At 39.7% G+C, this 18208-nt stretch overlaps 1 protein-coding gene across 1 annotated transcript; it reads left to right on the top strand.

The window, feature by feature from the left end:
* The first annotated feature begins 3378 nt into the window (after positions 1-3378).
* Positions 3379-16843, top strand: mknk2b (MAPK interacting serine/threonine kinase 2b). The gene is made up of 14 exons (XM_026269600.1): positions 3379-3547; positions 4721-4888; positions 5208-5298; positions 5502-5603; positions 5753-5850; positions 7945-8024; positions 8123-8196; positions 8374-8478; positions 8850-8905; positions 9100-9195; positions 12812-13006; positions 13117-13281; positions 13385-13425; positions 13518-16843. Exons 2-14 carry the CDS (start codon positions 4838-4840, stop codon positions 13789-13791), a joined length of 1428 nt encoding a protein of 475 aa, XP_026125385.1. The 5' UTR covers positions 3379-3547; positions 4721-4837; the 3' UTR covers positions 13792-16843.
* Positions 16844-18208: the final 1365 nt, after the last annotated feature.

The following is an 18208-nucleotide window of genomic DNA, read 5'->3' as shown; positions in this document are numbered from 1 at the left end:
GCACGTCAGTGGCTGGGCGGGGCTTTGACCTCATGTTCCTCGAGCCGAGGATACGTGCAGAACGAGATGAAAACACACGCGAGCGCGCGCGCTGTGATCCAGCATTGGAGCTTTCAAGCTGATTCAATGCGGGTAACTGTTGCATAAAGTTGTCTATCTTGGAATTCGAATATGCTATTTTATACTGGACTCTCTTTTTTATACTCAACTGTTACAGACAAATTAGGCAATATGTAGAAATAACAATAAATCATAAAAGCAAAAATAATTTCTTGTATGTAGTTGGGGGAGACAATTCCACTAATTTAAAGGCAAAATATTGTATGGTAACAGAGGACACAAGATTGGACATTTTAAACAATTTAAGGTTTTATAATTAAGTAAATTAGTATTTAGGACTTTTAAAAATAAAATGAAATATTACAAAAAGAAAAGTACAACCAAATATTTTGATTACACAATGATACATGAAGGAAAAAATGCACTGACTAATTCGGACAACAAGAAATCATGATTTTGAGCTATTTAAGACACAAATTATTATATTGTTATTGACTAACATTTTATAGTTCATAACAATAAATAACAAATTATTAAAATAATAAAAAATGGACACAATGTACTTGCAATTATAGTATCACCCATGTATATACATATCTAAGGACATTTAGTAGATCTAGATATATGTTGTACGTAGGCCTATTTATAGGGTATCTGTAGGCTATGCTTTATCTAAAAAATAGTTCAGTGTGATCCTGAACTGTCTTTTACGTCACCATCTTGTTATTATGTAAACTCAGATTATTTTTCTATCTGTTTCACTAGTACTTTAAAATTTCTGGGTTTATTATTGTTTGGTGCCTGGAGGATTTCCAGTTTCTAGGAGATTTCTAGGAGAAACTGAAAAAATCACACTTGCGCAATAGGGGCCCAGGACACTGCTTAATCAGAAAAAATATTTTAGGGCTGGACAAAGTTCTTCATTTAAGATTAAAGAGGAAATGCATGCTTTCCTACACAGTTATGGTTTTGCTACTAATCTTTTCAATTTCACTAGTTTCCTGTATTAGTTTCTTTAATTAGCCAAACCTTTGCTAATTGCATGCCTTATTTCGGTGCACCAAAACTGAAATACCATGTAATTCACACTCTCAGGTTAAACAGGTAGTGTGGATTTAATCACACTAATCATATTCATGTGTATTATGCTGTCAGCGTCTAATGTGTCCGATGACTGTGATTTCATTAGCTCTTCATGCTTGCCTGCCACTTGGATTTTGGTTCCAGGAAACGTTTAGGTGCTACAGCAGAAGTGTGAATAAATCTTCATCGTGTGTATGTAGCTGACTCCTTGGAAAACCTACACACCATTGATGTAACGGAAGAGGACTACAGAGTGCCCAAAGAGATCAGTCCAAGCACACACACACACACACACACACTTATCTGTCTTTTTCTCACTCTCCAATGCACACACACTCTCACTTTCACACTCCACTGTCATCATACAAACACCTCTCTTTCTAACTTTCTCCACTTTCCTCAATTTTACTCTCCAACAAAAATGTCACATATTTTCTTGCACAGTACATACAAATGCAGATTAGTTCTTTGATACAGAACCAGACATTACTCTTTCTAAAACACACAAAGAACCTCACCAATCAGATCCCACCTTCTTTGAGATGTACATGTGTGTGCTTCTGTTATTGACTCTTGTTATGCATTCCTGCCCAATGGAGAGTTAAATACCCCTTTGCGAAGGCCCCACTCTATTAACCCAGAGTACCGTCTGCCCCTCCTCTATCACGTGGCTTGTTTTCAACATAACTTGGCATTTCATCATGTGCTTCTTTCCTCTGATGCCTCGCTCTGAACTTTGCGTAATCGTCGGGGCTGTTTTCAAAGCTGAATATAGGCGAAAACACACTGAGAGGCCAACCAGAGAGATAGACAGGAGGGAGGAGAAAGTCACAAGATGTCCCTCGGACCCAAATGGCTTTAAGTGGCGTTTGACTGATTTGACCACCTGAGAAAATAAAGCCTGAGCCACTGAAGAACATGATATATTACTATTGACATAACCTTCTGAGTTTAGGATAAGAAAGTTTCACTATGTTTCTGTGACGGTGTACTCTGTATGGAATCTAAAATGATTTGGGTATCCAAGCTGCCATGTCTAGGGCTCAAATGGCAGTCATTTCACTAGGCTCATTCAAAGGATCGAAATCATCAAAGCTTTCATTAACACCAGGGTGAGGATATACTCCTGACCGACTATCTCCGACTCAACATGTTTGTAAAACGTGCCGGTGTCATGATTGTGTGCATGCCTGTGAATTCTAACATTTCCATCCATCCTGTTAAGGGACAGGAATGTTGACGTTACAGTTCAGATGAGACAGTTGTGTTTTATAGTTTTATAGAGTAACAAATGTTGTTTTCTAGTGGTGGATAATGCATCATAAAATGTTCATTTTTAATAAATAATTGTAATAAGCAATGTGTGTGTGTGTGTGTGTGTGTAAAGCCTATATATCTGCATGGCTTGACCAAACAGCATCAGAAAAACTGTGAACATGTGAGTGTGTTATGTTACTGAAATATTAACTTTAAATCTCAGGGAGTACTTCAAGTAAATATTTTAGCTAAAACACACACACACATACACACACACAGGTGAAGGTCCCAACTTCATACATCATTATGAAACTGTAAGTTTGCATGTGTAATTTTAAAAATGAACACATTGGCTTAGTTTCCACGTTTAATTCAATATGTTTGAAGTAAATACTACACTAAATAAAATAAAAATATCTAATCATTCATTTGAAGTGAACATTTGACGTCATCACAATTAGCTATTGCTTTGATATTTCCTTAATAGAAAGCCAGTTCTTACCAGCTGTTTAAATACTCACGCTTAGTCATTTGGGGGTTTTGACAGTTAATTTGTCAGTTGCAGAATATTGCATAAGGCAGAATAAATGCTAGTTCTATAGCCTAGGCTACACAAGACGTACGGTCTGGCTAATGGACATTTGAGTTTTCGTAAAACTTTTGAAAGTATTGTTATTACTGTACAAGTACTACTTTAAAAGGCTCGTTAAACTTTCAGAGATAAAAAAAAAATAAACTGAAGCACTGCAGCGCCTCTGTTCACCTCAAGCTTCAATCACAACATTCGTCACCAGCACACGTGACTCACTCACTCACGCTCACGCTCACGCTCACGCACTCTCTCTCTCTCTCTCTCTCTCTCTCTCTCTCTCTCTCTCTCTCTCTCTCTCTCTCTCTCTTTCTCTCTCTCAGGGTTGGTGAGGAGTGTCGTGTGGTAGGTGTGGTTTACAGAGACGATCGAGGGGGCTGGTCTAACTGAAAGGAGGTGGGTAGAAAGGGGCGTGAGATTATAAAACTGAGGATCGCTGTATGTCTTCTTGTACCTTCCACACATTTAGTCCCTACCACCCACGGCCACCATCTGCTGCTCCCGAAGCAGAGGCTCATACAACGGCGTCAAGCCTGGAGCTTTAAAGACAGCAGCGGGGTAAGGACGTGCTTTACATTCAGCTGACAGATCGGGCTTGACAGACAAGCAGACTGAACAAAAACACCATGGTTGCGGCGCAACGGTTGGATTTGATTAATTGTGGCAGATCTGTCTAGATCTTAATTTTAGGTCAGTTCATTTAGTACTAGCATATGTCTTTCGGAGGTTTGGGTTTCTTCACGCTGATTTAAATGCTGGTGGGTTCATTGTAGCGGCTGCGTTGTATTTTGTTTTTGAATCATTCATTGTATTCATTCAGGTGTGGTGATTTGTTAAACATCACGAGTGCTTGTGATTAACTTGTTAGTCGCTTAGTTTAGTAGATAACGGACAGAAATAGCGAGTTTTTCTACAGGAGTTATTCTTGGCACAAGTCTCCGGGGCATGTAAATGCATGTCCCTGCTCGTGACGTGACTTGCGTTTACTGCGCCTGTAACCTTAATTTATCTGTTTAAGGTGATGATTTAAAGGGCTAGCTAACCCAAAATTGAGAATTGTGACATTTTATCTTAAACTCATGTCGTTACAAGCACTCTTATTTTTGTGGATGGACAGTGGGTACAATGGGGAAAGTCTTTGTATTCATTTACAGTGAATGGTGACTGAAAATGTAACGTTAAAGCCTATAAAAATAACTTATATCGGCATTACAGTAGTCCAAACGACTCATCTTTTTATTCCAGGTTTTTTGGAGCCACACAATAGTTATTGTGTAAATACCGGACTGAAATAAATGCGTGTGGATGAGAAATAGACGTATGAATCATTTGAATCGATTCTCTTGATCCTGTTTTTAACACCGCTCTGTGCTGCGCTAAATGATTCGTTCATAAATCGGACTGATCCGGTTCTCGAGTTCAACTCGTTGACGTAATGATTCTATTGTAGATGTTTGCTCACTGGAGGTGTAGAACATTATATTTGGTCTATGCTCACACAAAGCTAAAGCAAAGCACATCTGTAATATATGCAGTCGTTTGGACTACTTTTATGGTGATTCTACATCTTAATGATGATCATTCATACGGGTAATAATAAACATATCACTTTGTATGAATTTGGTTATTAGAAACTAATTGTAAGAATTGGGTGTTATAGTGCTTATTGTGTAATTAAATAGATGGCCAGATTTATTATGAAACTAAACTATTCCTCCCCCCACCCCACAGGTACCCCGTTTAAAGCACCACGGTTCCTTAGACATTGGATTAGCTGAGTGAACTTTATCACTAAAGCTAAGACCACCGTTGTTGCTGCCATCCACCAGTCCCACAAATCAGAACAAAATGGTGCAAAACAAGATCACCGAAGTAACCGGATTCCATCGCTCTTTTAAGGTGAGAGTGTGTTTTCACTTGTTTCCACTGCTGTTGCATGAATGAATATTTAATTGTTTTGGCATCAGGCGACGGATCACTTCAAATAATAGGCACAAATGTTTTCATTTATTTATAAGTTGGACGAGTTTATAAGAGATCAGGCTTATTCTGTTGCATAGGGTATCAGAGGTCTTACGACATTTATTAAATGTTAAACCGAATGCCAAGAGTCTCTTAGTTGTTCATTAGAAGCCTAGTAATAAGAATAAGCAGGACATTCAACAAATATGCAACACTGTTGAAGTCTTGAATAATATATACACATTTTAATTTCCAGGGCCAAAATCCCTTTGAATCAGAGGAATTTTCCAAAACAGGATCCCATCTCCTTGAATCTGCCTTCAATTTTGATTGTTCCGCCCGACTTGGTAAGTTGTTGTTGTTGTTTTTATCTAACCGTTATAGAAAAACCAATTTCTGCCTGTGATTCGTGGCCTTAGACCAATGTTTACATATTTCACCTTTTAAAGATAAGGCATGAATACTATCTGCTTATTTTTTCAGCTGTTCTCTGTGGGTGTTCAGGTTTTTTAAATTGGACTTTTCTTTTTCTTTCTGTTTTGACACACAGACATGCCATCCAGCCAGCCCATCGACATCCCAGATGCCAAAAAGAGAAACAAGAAGAAAAAGAGATGCAGGGCAACAGACAGCTTCTCAGGGCGGTTTGAGGGTAAGTGCATATCTGATGGGGCAACATCTATTTTTGCTCGGGCTAAGGTGTTAAAATTTCACCGGGCAATTAATCAAGTATACTTTTACAGTTTGACCAGTCCGAAGAATAGGTTCAGTAGGGTAATAAAACTTTTTTTTTGATTTCAGATGTATATAAACTGCAAGATGAGGTGCTGGGTGAAGGGGCCTATGCCAGAGTCCAGACCTGCATCAACCAAATCACCCACAAAGAATATGCTGTGAAGGTAAGATGCTTTGCAGATTACATGTGTTAAATTTGAACTAACCTGAGCTGCGACAATGCAGTGTAACCTAAAATAGCAGTTGCATTCTGTAAACAGATTTGGGATGTGAAGTGTCCCGACAGATTTGGCGTTCAAGAGTTATTGCTAGAAGGTACTTTCCCTTTGAAGTAGTCGCTTGGAAATGGAATCAAATGGGTTACAGGAATGACATTTCCATCTTTGGTGATCAGACGTGACTGTAGTTGTTTTGTGCTGACTGCCACTGTTGCATGTGATTGCTGAGGGCATGCTAGATTCCTGCAAGCTGTGGATGGTGAGGTCACGCTCAGGCCATGCTTATGAGATGCACACTTGAAAATCTTGATATTACCGCATTCATCATGTAACAGGTTTAAAAAAATCTGTGAATAGTATTTATTATTTGCACTTGCCCATGTAGCCATTTTCTGTTAAACGAGTAATGATGATGTTGTTCACACACAGATATTTGATCACACGGTCCCTCTGTTGTGCTACTGTAGTTGTACAAGTTACAGAGCAGACTAAGCGGAAATATTTTATTGTTTTTGGTAGACCGGTGCAAAGGCCACCCAATTAGAGACGGGAACGGTCACATGCTCTTACCGTTCAGAAGTCTAATTAGCTGCTAGATTGTACCGAGGCAGAGACGTAATTTACTGGCAAGTCTGCCAAAACAAACCTCAAGAAAAGTGGGGGCTAAGGTGGAGTAACATCCTTGAAGTGTTTATCTACTTTTCTTTCTTTTTTTTTTGTCTGTCTCGCACATTGCAGTATCTAGAGCAAAAGAATATTAGGAAATGAACATTGTGTGCCAGAAATCTGTTTTTGTTTTTACTTAATGATTTGAGGAAGCGGAAGTGTTGTGAGATTTTGCATGTTTTGTTTTTCTTACAGTATAACTATTTTGTTAATTTCAATATTTTTTTTGATCAAACTTTAAAAATCATCTTTCTTTTTATTTTTATTTACATTTTTGTATTTAACAGATGTTTTTTCCAAAGAGAAATAATATAGCATATTTTATTTCAATATAAGGTGGTTGTAGAGGCCAGCCACACAAAGACCATACAATGATTTAGGGATGTGTTTCAATCCCTGAGGGGGGTGGATCATTACAAACATTAGGTCAGTTTATGCTGGGATGGGTTTCAGACAACTCTCACCAGATGTCCTGCCAACCCCCTCCTCGTCTCTGGTGTAGTTTGTGTCTGGGTGGGGGAGAGATCTGTGGCGTCCCGGTCTGAACAAAAGGAAAGGCTGAATGAAAACAACCCCAGTAGCTGCCTCAGCTGGGTAGTGTTTACAAGCCAGGTCTGATTTACAGACAGCAGTCAGACTCTATACGGCCCCTTCTAAAGCTAACATGGAGATTTATGGGCACTCGCACTTGCATCGTATAACATGCAATGTATTTGCCAACTTACTCTTTTCTGTGCAGCAAATAACATGTTTAGACTTCAGCAACTAGGGGAAATCTGCCACCACATCCCTCAGGTCTCCTCAAGTATTTATAATACCCTTTTTTTTGTGTGTGTGGCTTTTGAGTGGATTGATTGCTGACTCAGCCGTGTGGCAGTAGCGCTGGGGGTTTTTGGGAATGCGCTGGCCCGCAGGCCTCATTCTGAACCCTGATATGCATTGTGTGCTCGTCTGCACGCTCTCAATAGTACTGCTAATCCAGGGAGCTGGAAGAGCCGCACAGAGTCAGGAAAACACAGGGGCCTCGCGTGGGGGAGGATGTGATTCAATGTCAACAGTAACTTTTGCTTGTGCATTTGGTTGTTGTACTCCGGGATTATCATAGGGGGATATTTCATCCAAGAATAAAATATTTTTTACTCCCCTTCATGGTGTTCTAAACTTATGACATTCATTCATCTGTGGAACACAAATGTATTTTTTTATCTCCATACAGTGAAAGTGGAGGTGAAATCAACACTAAACATTTTAATCAAATTATGTGTTTGCATTTCATAATCAGATTGTCTCTTAGATTAAGGGGCGGTTGTCACCTTAGGATGTTGTTTCTCATTTGGCTTTGATCCTAACCTGCCTTTTTTTTTTTTTTTTTAGATCATTGAGAAAAGGCCAGGACACAGCAGGAGTCGTGTTTTCAGAGAGGTGGAAATGCTGTACCAATGTCAGGGGCACAGGTAACCTGTTCTTTATTATTTTCACAGGCAATGAAAAATCCATTCTAATGTGGCAATGTGGTTTTAACTCAAATTGTTGTCTTTTGTCCACCCAACAGAAATATTCTGGAGCTAGTGGAGTTCTTTGAGGAGGAGGACAAGTTTTACCTTGTGTTTGAGAAGCTGAGAGGAGGTACGACTGTTTTCCGTAGTGTTATGTTACTCTTGAGAAACCCTACCTAGTCTCCTCTGGGCCCAAAGACCAGCCATGAGTAATTAAATTGAGACCCCCTCCATTGGAATGTGAAAATCACGAGCTCTGGTGTGAATGTGTAACAATGTTTGTTTTTTTATTCTATTTTATCTTAAGGCTCTGTCTTGGCCCACATTCACAAGAGGAGATACTTCAGTGAGCAGGAAGCCAGCATTGTGGTGCAGGACATTGCGAGTGCACTGGACTTCCTTCACAATAAAGGTATGAGAACACAGACTGGGAGGAGTGCTTTAGGCCAGTAAAAGGGAGATAAGAAGATGGTGTTACACATGGGGGATGGCTTTCTCTGGAGACAGTTGGGGAAGGGGAGGTTATGGGGGGTTGTTGGAAACTGTATCGAGTTGATCATGTTTCATCGACTAGCTTGAGTGATGCGCACTGGATTTCTAGGTGAAGTTGTGGGCTTACAATTCCTTTCAGTACTGTTGGGTGAAGAGATGCTAAACTAATTTTAGAAGCACTTAGCAACAAGCTGTTTTGGAAACATTCGCCTATCTTTGCCCCGGTCGACAATCCTCACTTAGCCTGAATACCACACTACTAACGCATGACTTGTGTTTGCCCTTTTGTAGGAATGGCCCACAGAGACCTGAAGCCTGAAAACATCTTGTGTGAACGCGAGGAAAGGGTGAGTCTTTTACGACAGCATGTTTGCCTACTCAGAGACTCAGACTATAATTTGCATTTGTGGTCAAATTTTAATTGGATGATTTATGGTTTCCAAGCAGACTGTAAACGCTCGATCATGCTCCGCAGTTGTGGATGGAGTCATTTCTGAGCAAAGGTTTTTCATCTGATTTCCTGTTGATGTTTTTCTTGCAGATTTCGCCTGTGAAGATATGCGATTTTGATCTTGGCAGTGGAATTAAACTTAACAGTGACAGTTCACCCATCTCCACTCCAGAACTCCTAACTCCAGTAAGTGTCTTTGTGACCCTAAATCAAGCATTGCATTTGACTGAGAAACGTACGTAAGCTGTTAACGGCCGCCACCCTGTTGTTTTGAAGTCTATGGATAAGATATACACATTGTCAATGTTGTTTCTTATCAGGAGGACCTGCTTTAATGTGATTGGTCGATGTTGAGTGGTGTCAGTAGTGTAGCTCATTCTGATTGGCTGATTTAATCATTCTAAAAACAATGATAAAGGAATTGTTTTATGACCCCAATTTAAAGAAGCCATAATCTGGTTTGAGATAGTGGAGAAGCAGTATTGAGTTATTGAACTTTGTGGCGTACAGTCTTAAATACTAAAACCAATATTGTTTCTTTCAAAATTTTTAAAAGCTCTTGAGGTTATTGTGTGTGTAAACAAAGATCTGTCTTCAGCTTCGTGGCTTTGAATAAATGGGACAAGACAGGCCAGAACAGGTGATATGGCAGTGTGGACAGTGAGAAATCCTTAGCATGGGGCTTTCAGGGTAACCCGAGTTGGATCCAACAGCTTGTTGAAAAGACTATTTGTGGACTGAATGGTTAAAGGGTGAAAGGTTTCCGGTGTATCTATTCAGTAAACAATGTGGAGTTTGTCTTTATGCCCTGTGCTTGCTGATGGGCAAACAGTCTCTTGTGATTCTACCATAGGGGAGAGGGTTTGATTTAATGCATTGGATGTATTTAAAGGTATATCACATTTAGTCATTTACTCAAACCTGTGGGACTTTCTTCTGCAAAACACAAAATCTGTCCATGTTCATTGTGTCCATAATGTAAGTCAGTGAGATCCAGTGGTGTTAAACTTTTATTAACATTAAAGATTAATGTTAAAACTGTTAAATCATTCTTCAAAATACCATATTTTGTGTAAATGTAAAGCAGTCAAACAGGTTTTGAACAACATGAATTGTAAAATGTTTGGGGGGTCAACTATACCTTTAACAATTAATTCCTAGTTGCTCACACAGCTTTAGTCCTTAAAGCTTCTAGATACAGATTTGCTAGAATGTTTTTGTTCTTGGCTACTTTTTCTTTCCCAAGTAGCATGCACTCATTCAGTGTTCCAGAAATGCAGCTCCCTTTGTCAGGAAAAGATGGAATGTTGATCTTAAAGTTCTGTGTGCTTTTTAAACTTTGAGCCAGTGTTTATATAGTTCCAATTTCTCAATACCTTGTGTACTTATGGAAAGCATGTGGAGGAAAAGAATTCAACCCAAACAAACATTTTGGCTCCTATTTCCTGTCGTACTTTCTCCCTTAAATACAGTTTAGAATCCATTTCTCATTTGTTTTTGTCTCTGTGGATTTCCTCAAGCCTGTCTGGGCATTAGTCTTCCAGTCAGTGTTACCACCCCACACCTAGCAACTGTTCTGTGATTGGTTTGGTGAGAGGGAGGATGAAAGAGGGAGGAGCATCTAGTGCACTCTGGTCATGCACTCAACATGTTTTTCTTGGGCAGGATCCCAAGGATCTTATCAGAGTTTTTCACCGCTAGCTTGAGGTTAACTCTTGTTTATCATTAGATTTCTTCGCTGCTTACTCTGTTACACTTTTTTTTTTTATTCCTTTCGCTTTACGCTTACCGTAGGCTTTTGTGGGTGCATGTAATGTGCTCGTACTATAAATGCTTCAAGAAAGTCATGATTTCTGAGAAGTGCATGTACTTCCTGCACCATGTAGAAATTTGCTTTCTTTTAACAGTTTTGGACTGCATGTACTTCTATGGTGTGTGCTAACCTATAACCACAGGGGAAATTCATACTTGTATAGGTGACAGCTGATGCATGCCTTACTGCCAACCACAAAAACACATGACAACAAACAGACTGCGCGACTGCTCAAGCCAGTCTATCCTTCCTTGGAAAGTCCCATATATAATCTGCACGTGTTAGATGCTAGTGTCAGCAAATGACTGATGCAATGCTATGCTAGTCTTACAGCTGAAGTTTGTCTCGAAAGTGAAATTCTGCTGCGCAGCTATCATTTAAAACCCCCTTCCCTCCCTCTTATCTCAAAGACAGCGATAGACTCACAAGCAAGCCAGAGGGAATATACTTAGATTTTATAACGCATGGTAACTGCTGCTAAACATAAGCCCTTATTACAGGTCGCTCCGTTTCACTGGTTTCTAGAAATTGGATACAGTTGGGTACGCAACTGACCAGTTACATGCTGTAGCAATGTATATGTAGCTCTGGATTGGTGAACTTTCTTTCTGAAAGTCTTTTGTTCAGGAGTGGGGGTGGTTATGAAGTGTTCACTTGAATGTGAGGGTGTTGAAAAGCGTTGAGCAAAAACAGCCATGTCGATGGGGGTTGGGTGCAACAGTGGAAGCTTTTGTCTGCGCTCGGATTCCTGCACTGCGAAATAGCATTACATAAGTGCAGGGAGGCGGAGCAACAACGGCAGCTGGGTTGAGGATAACAAAAGAGACTAGCAGAGCAGACCGACCGACCGACCACTTCCTATAACCTCAGAGACACAAAACAAAACAGGACCATGATGCACTTTAACACCTGTGAAAAACATACAGAGGGGGGTTGATAATACCCGTCATTGGAGTTTCAGCATTATTTTTTTATGCCCACTTTTGAACTTCAACCTCGTATGATAACGTATTTATGAGTGTACATTTTTGTAAGTTGTTATATGGGCAGTTCATGTAGGGTTCAGATTTTGGCCTTGATGCATTCGAACTGAAGTGTATGAATTCAGCACATCGCAAGTATGATTTGTGATCCCATGGAAAAAAAAAAACGCTAAAGCAAGTTATTTTGTAACACTACCTCAGTCTGGATTGCATAATTATAAGGGGCTTAATGCAGCAAGATGGCCCAGCCCATTGATAAAAACTAAGAGAAACCCAGATCCTTCCAGAAGGGTCTTTGTCCTGCTGAACTACTGAAATGTTACTTCAGAGAGGTTCTATCCTTTTACATCAATGATGTGTGGGTATGTCAGCTGAAACTCTTGTGTGTGTTGCTGTTATGTAATAAAGCATGGTATGTGGGTTTTTTGGGACGCCCAATCCTTTTTTTTTTCTGTCCCAATGCGTGACCTAGTTCTAGGCAGAGGCGGTCAGATCCCGAACCAGCAAAGCAGTCTGTGCTAGCATGACTCACTACCCCACCTCCATCTATGACATAACAATCGTTAAGTGGTTACTTTATTTAAGTGGCTGTATGCCACCGTCGCATTTTCCATCTGGACTGCAGCACAAATGCTCTTCTTAAGCAAGAACTGGGGCCGAAGACTTCAGCATTCAGCTAGTTAATCTGTCATCAACCCCCCACTCCAGCTTGGCGCAGTCTGCTGTTTACCATGTGATTCTCACGCTGTCGGTCTCAGACATGCTTAGAGGTCCCACAGAGCACATGACATTTGTCAGCTGAATGCAAGAACATGAATTAGAACATCTTAAGTGAGGGGGGAAGAACTATAGAAATTTAAATGCAGCTGTACATAACCAACAGACCTTTTATTGTTTTTTTGCACATCCAATGTGACTGGCAGTTCAGTGACTGAAACGACCCAGGTGCCAGTTGATTACTTTCTTCTCACCCCTTCTTCCTCTCTTTCTTCCTCTCTCACCTTAGTGTGGATCTGCTGAATATATGGCGCCAGAAGTTGTGGAAGCCTTCAACGAGGAGGCCACCATCTATGATAAGCGCTGTGATCTGTGGAGCCTGGGTGTCATCCTTTACATCATGCTGAGTGGTTACCCTCCCTTCGTGGGCCGATGTGGAAGCGACTGTGGATGGGAGAACGGAGAACCTTGTCAAGCGTGTCAGGTACATCACACACCCTGTTGCACTGTTGTAAACCTACGTCAAAAGTATCATATTCATGTGCTGCTCATTGAATAAAACTCATCTCTTATTTCTTTGCTTTTTCTCCTTAGAACACCCTGTTTGAAAGCATCCAGGAGGGCAAGTATGAGTTTCCAGAGAAAGAGTGGGCTCATATTTCCTCCAGTGCCAAAGACCTCATTTCCAAACTGCTTGTGCGGGATGCCAAGAAACGTCTCAGTGCTGCTCAGGTTCTCCAGCACCCCTGGGTACAAGGGGTAAGGAACTGAATGTTTCAACTAAACTTCTAAGTGTAATTTTCCTAACTTTTAAAGCGCATCATTACGATTTTATTTTAAACTGTCGTTTTTCTATCTCCAGAGTGCCTTTGACTGTCTCCCTTCCTCTATCCTGCTGCAAAGGTAAGCTGAGTTTGTTCCAGCTTTTCTGCTAGTATCTGTAGCTTGAAGCTTCCTCATCAAGCTAACCTTGTCCTTTCCTTCGACGCTCACAGGAATAGGAGCACTAAAGACCTGACGTTCTTTGCGGGCAAGGCTGTTGCCATGAACCGGCAATTAGCAGAGCAAGACGACCTAGAAGAACAGCAGCTGCAGGACTCCCCTCAGGTCGTTACAGCCGGTGCCACGTCCATGCGCCTCTCCCCTCCCTCCAACTCCAAACTGGCCAAGCGCAGACAGAGGAGTAGCCTGCTGAAAGGAGCGCCTGTGTCTGCCGCTGAGCTCAGGCAGCTCCTGGCACCGCTGGTAATTGTGGGAGACTGTGCTTGATCGGTTGAGCTGGGCTCCATGTGAACAATTTTCCAATTTCAAATGGACAAAGTATCTGCTACCTTTTGTGCAAATCTCTCTCCGTTTCTTCTGCCCACTTGAATGGGACCCAGTCCTTTCCTGTACAGTGGTTCAGTTTGTGCCTGTTGGAAATCCAGTTTGCCTCTTTAAGCACTGGAGCAAAAACTCCTACAGCACTTTGATCAGCTCTCGACAGCATGGGAATTACCTTGAGAGCTCAAGGCGAATGAACTGGACACTGTTCAGGAACGAGATTGGGTTACACAAGCCATTTTGAAATTTGTATAAAGGTAGAGCGTAAAATACCAGCTCGGACACCAAAGGTCCAATACCTCCCACCCCACTTCCTGAACCTCTTTTTGTGCTGCTTCCACATTACAACTGGATCCACTGTGAATTTTCTCTGTGAGAGATACAACTGCGTTTTAGTTTTGTTTCAGGAATGTTCTTCCTGTATGTGTGTATGTGCATATATCCCCCTCCCCTTCAGCAGATACTGAAGATATTGGTATGTGCTTATGCAACCCTGATGAAGGCTATTATGACTTACATTACTTTAGCAGAGATCTTGTATAAGTGGAGCGAAGCTCTGATAATAGTGCCTCACCTAACTTAATGCATCACTGTCCTTCCCCCACAGCCTTGTAGTTGCGTCAAGAAATCCCCATGACCATTAAGAATAGTTTGTTTTTTCTCTGTTACTCAAGCACTTCCAGAGTGTGTCCTCATAGCTAGACTATCCCAGCAGTCAGCTTTCGAGACATGGGTTCCCCTAGTTGAGGAACCGGTAAATGCATTTGATTTAAGGTGTATATGAGGTTTTCATAAGACTTCAATTGGAATTGCAGCATCATATGCTTCCAAACTTATGTCTAGGAAACTGTAACTGTTTTCCTGTAAATTTCACCCAAATCTTACCAATAACCGATAAGAGTGACCTATAAACATTTCAGAGCACAACTGGGATTGAGTGCATGCTGGGAAGCGACCAGATGGTTGCACAAGCAAACGTCTGCCAATGTGACTATATGAATGACGATGGTCGGTATCAGAGAGTACTATCCCAATTTAAGGGGGGTTGATTATGGTACGGAAATATCGAACTATCAGATTGTCGATGCCACCAAAAAGCAAACTATATAAATATTAAGAGGGGAGGGAGAGATTATTTTCAAGTAACATAAAAAAATAAAATAAATAAATAAATAAAAAAAATCGAAAAAGCATTCCAGCAAAAGTATTAAAAACAAAATAAAAAAACAAAAGCAAAAAAAAGTCTTCCAAGAAAATGTAGCCGTATGAGTGAAATGGTCTAAGAAAGTTTACTTTATATATATACATACATACATATATACACACACACACACGTTAATAGTTGACTCCAATACAAGAGTGTGCCACACTGATGTTTCAAACTTAGTTGAGCTTTGTTTAACTTTTTATTGAAAGAATATTATTTTCTATCTTTATTTTTTTTTCTATGTTGTTCAGATGGAACGTTTTCCCTTTTTTTAAAATAGTTTTGTTACATTATTAATGTGGATTTAAATGCTGTAATGAGCGAGAAGTGTATTTGAATGTTACTTGAGTTAGGGGGAGAAAGGAAGGATTAAAACGAAAGAAGGAAAAAAGACAGGGAGTCATTATAATCTGTACAGACCTGATGTTTTACTGTTTTTGTTCTTGCATCGGAAATGTCTTCAGGGTTGTTTAAACTCCCCTTTTCTCTCAAAAACCATTGGTGGCTTGATCGTTTTTAGTAAGACGGAACAATATCTGCCAAAGTGCGCTCGTTTCTGAAATCGAATGCACTGCCGTGTCTGGTAGTGCTGATGGTGAATCGGCTTTAGCCTTTCTCATGCCAATCGGAGCTAAGCACAGACCATCATTCCCTCTCCGAGGTGCAGAAAGCATTTTTCAGACGTCTGGATTCAGATCAAGTCTTCTATAGATTCTGCAGGCATTAGTGTCACAAATGGGAGTTCAAATCACCCAAGCATATGATCCTATTGAATGTTTTCAGAGTGTCCATTCTGTTGCTCTGAGATGCTTTGAGAAACCTAATGGCAGTCCTTGGTTTTGAAGGGCCCATTATGCTGATTATTATGACACTGATTGTAACATTTATTGATTTTTGTCTTTCTTTAAGAATCTTTTTACGGATGCATCTTTGTGGGATTTTTATGTCTTATAGTAAGACTTGAATTGTATGTGCAGCGGTTTCCTCCTGTTTCGTTCAGGAAACTTCTTTTGCTACGATGTACAAATGGCAAACAAACACTTTCATAAGCTGAGATTTAAAGCAATCTTTGGCTTGGAAAGTACCGTTTCCGTTCAGTATTTTATCCTTTTCCTTGGCTTTGGTATATTGCAGATATCCCAAGTGTTTGGGTTTGTATTTTCTGAAGAGTCTGTGGCGCTTGGCTGGTCCTCTAAAGCCTGTGTGCCTCTGACAACAGATTCACCACTCTTTTACCCGTAATATAGTTATGGGTTGCCTTGAATTAACAGATCTGACTTGGATTCTCAAAAAAAAAAAAAAAAAATGGTGGAGGATGGGGTTGTAAAAAGTTCTCATTCGATGTTCCTGTTTCACGCAGCCTATTATTAGCCATTTCAAACAAGTACCGGTATCTTAAAATATGAAGTTCCTTTTGTTTGACTTTTTCCCCAACCCAAAGATTACTGGGATAAAAGTATTCAGGTGCACAATTGTTTTTGTTTTTCTTTACAATCTAATGTGAATCCTCTAGTCTGAAGGCTATTGTTTTTGGAGTGTTGTCTGCGACACTTGTTAAGCGCACTGTTTGTCCCTTTCCAAATTCCAAACTTTATCCAAAATAATAATTGGGGAAAATCTGAAATGGGGTCTCATTTGGGGCAGCAGGTATTAATTTAAAAAGCACTTTACTGTACCATGTGGTTGACTGCAGTTCACTCGAAGCTACATTTATGACTGTTGTGACCGAATTTTGTATCGTTTTGTACAAAACAAAACCAACAAAAACGCAATAAAATGCTTTAAACAATGTTCCTGTTTTGTCTTGTTTCTGTAAAGCTGAACACTTATCAATCCCACCTCTGCCTTCATTCACACAGAATCACGAGGCTCGTATCACATGCTGAGACCGCAAACATTGACACTTCTAATAAAGACCAATCTCTTAGAAAAGGTTTTCGAAATGACTGATCCTGTTGACATAATCGCACATGGCACTATCACCTGAGCACGAGTCTCATGATGCATTACCTTACTAAGTCAACATTCCCAGGGAACACATGTTAGGAGAAAATTGTTAGCCTGAATGCAATGTAAGTCGCTTTGGATAAAAGTGTCTGCTAAATGCATGAATGCAAATGCATGGCTAGAACTGCAGTAGAGAAGTGCTGATTTTAATTTTTTACTTGACTTTACATGGCCAAATGCTGCTTTAGAGAGTCTGGTGCAAACACTAAAAGTTAGCCAGCCTACGGTTGCCATGGAGATATCAGAGCAGTTTAGCAGCCTACTGTAAAAGTGTGGGATGAAGATGAACATGAACATGCAGAAAGAGTGAGTCAACAAACTGTTTGCATCACACTACTGCACGTCCTCAGATTCACAAGCATAAACTGAGGGCCATTATAATTTTGCTGGTATGTATTAACATTATTGATGTAATCAGAACTTATTTATAACATATTTACATAAGAACTAAAATAGATTAAGTACTAAAAATATGAACATTTATATTTCAGGTGCTGAAACTAGTCACCGTTCTTTTTAAGTTTTCAACCATTTTTAATTGAGGTTAAACAGCCCTGCAGTGTGACAAATTAATTTTCTAAACAAATATTTACTTTCAATAAGTAAGGTAGTCTGTAAGTGAAAATGAAGACTGTAAAAAAACTGCATGTAGAATCATTAGAAAATTGTTGAGATGGCATTTATGTGTGTGTGCAATAACAACAACAAAAACAAGTTATTCTATTATTATTATTATTATTATTATTAAAAATAACCAAGAATGCACTGTCATGTTCACACACACACATACGTGACATGAATGCATGTTTAGTTATTTTTTAATCGTAATAATAATAATTATTATTATTAAAAATAACCAAGAATGCACTGTCATGTTCACACACACACACATACGTGACATGACTGCATGTTTAGTTATTTTTTAATCGTAATAATAATAATTATTATTATTACAAATAACCAGAATGCAGTCTCTCATGTTTTGCACTATGATAACAGAGGTTCAGTCCTCTTCATATCTATTACATACTATGGTATGTCTCCATCTAGTGTCAGATGATCTCTTGCTTTCACCAATGACCAATTCTGTCTCATTGGATACTGGAGACTGTTTGAGCTAATTATCCTGTAACTTAATATATGTTATAT

This window comes from Carassius auratus, chromosome 8, assembly GCF_003368295.1.
Source record: "Carassius auratus strain Wakin chromosome 8, ASM336829v1, whole genome shotgun sequence".
Taxonomy (NCBI): domain Eukaryota; kingdom Metazoa; phylum Chordata; class Actinopteri; order Cypriniformes; family Cyprinidae; genus Carassius; species Carassius auratus.
The sequence above is the reverse complement of the archived record's forward strand: the minus strand, read 5'-3'. Positions and strand labels throughout refer to the sequence as shown.

Excerpts from the sequence above, each read along its gene's own strand:
- mknk2b (XM_026269600.1), top strand. The coding sequence starts at position 4,838 with ATGGTGCAAAACAAGATCACCGAAGTAACCGGATTCCATCGCTCTTTT. Across the intron at positions 5,851-7,944 it reads ACAAAGAATATGCTGTGAAG|ATCATTGAGAAAAGGCCAGG; the intron begins GTAAGATGCTTT and ends TTTTTTTTTTAG. Across the intron at positions 9,196-12,811 it reads CTCCAGAACTCCTAACTCCA|TGTGGATCTGCTGAATATAT; the intron begins GTAAGTGTCTTT and ends CTCTCACCTTAG.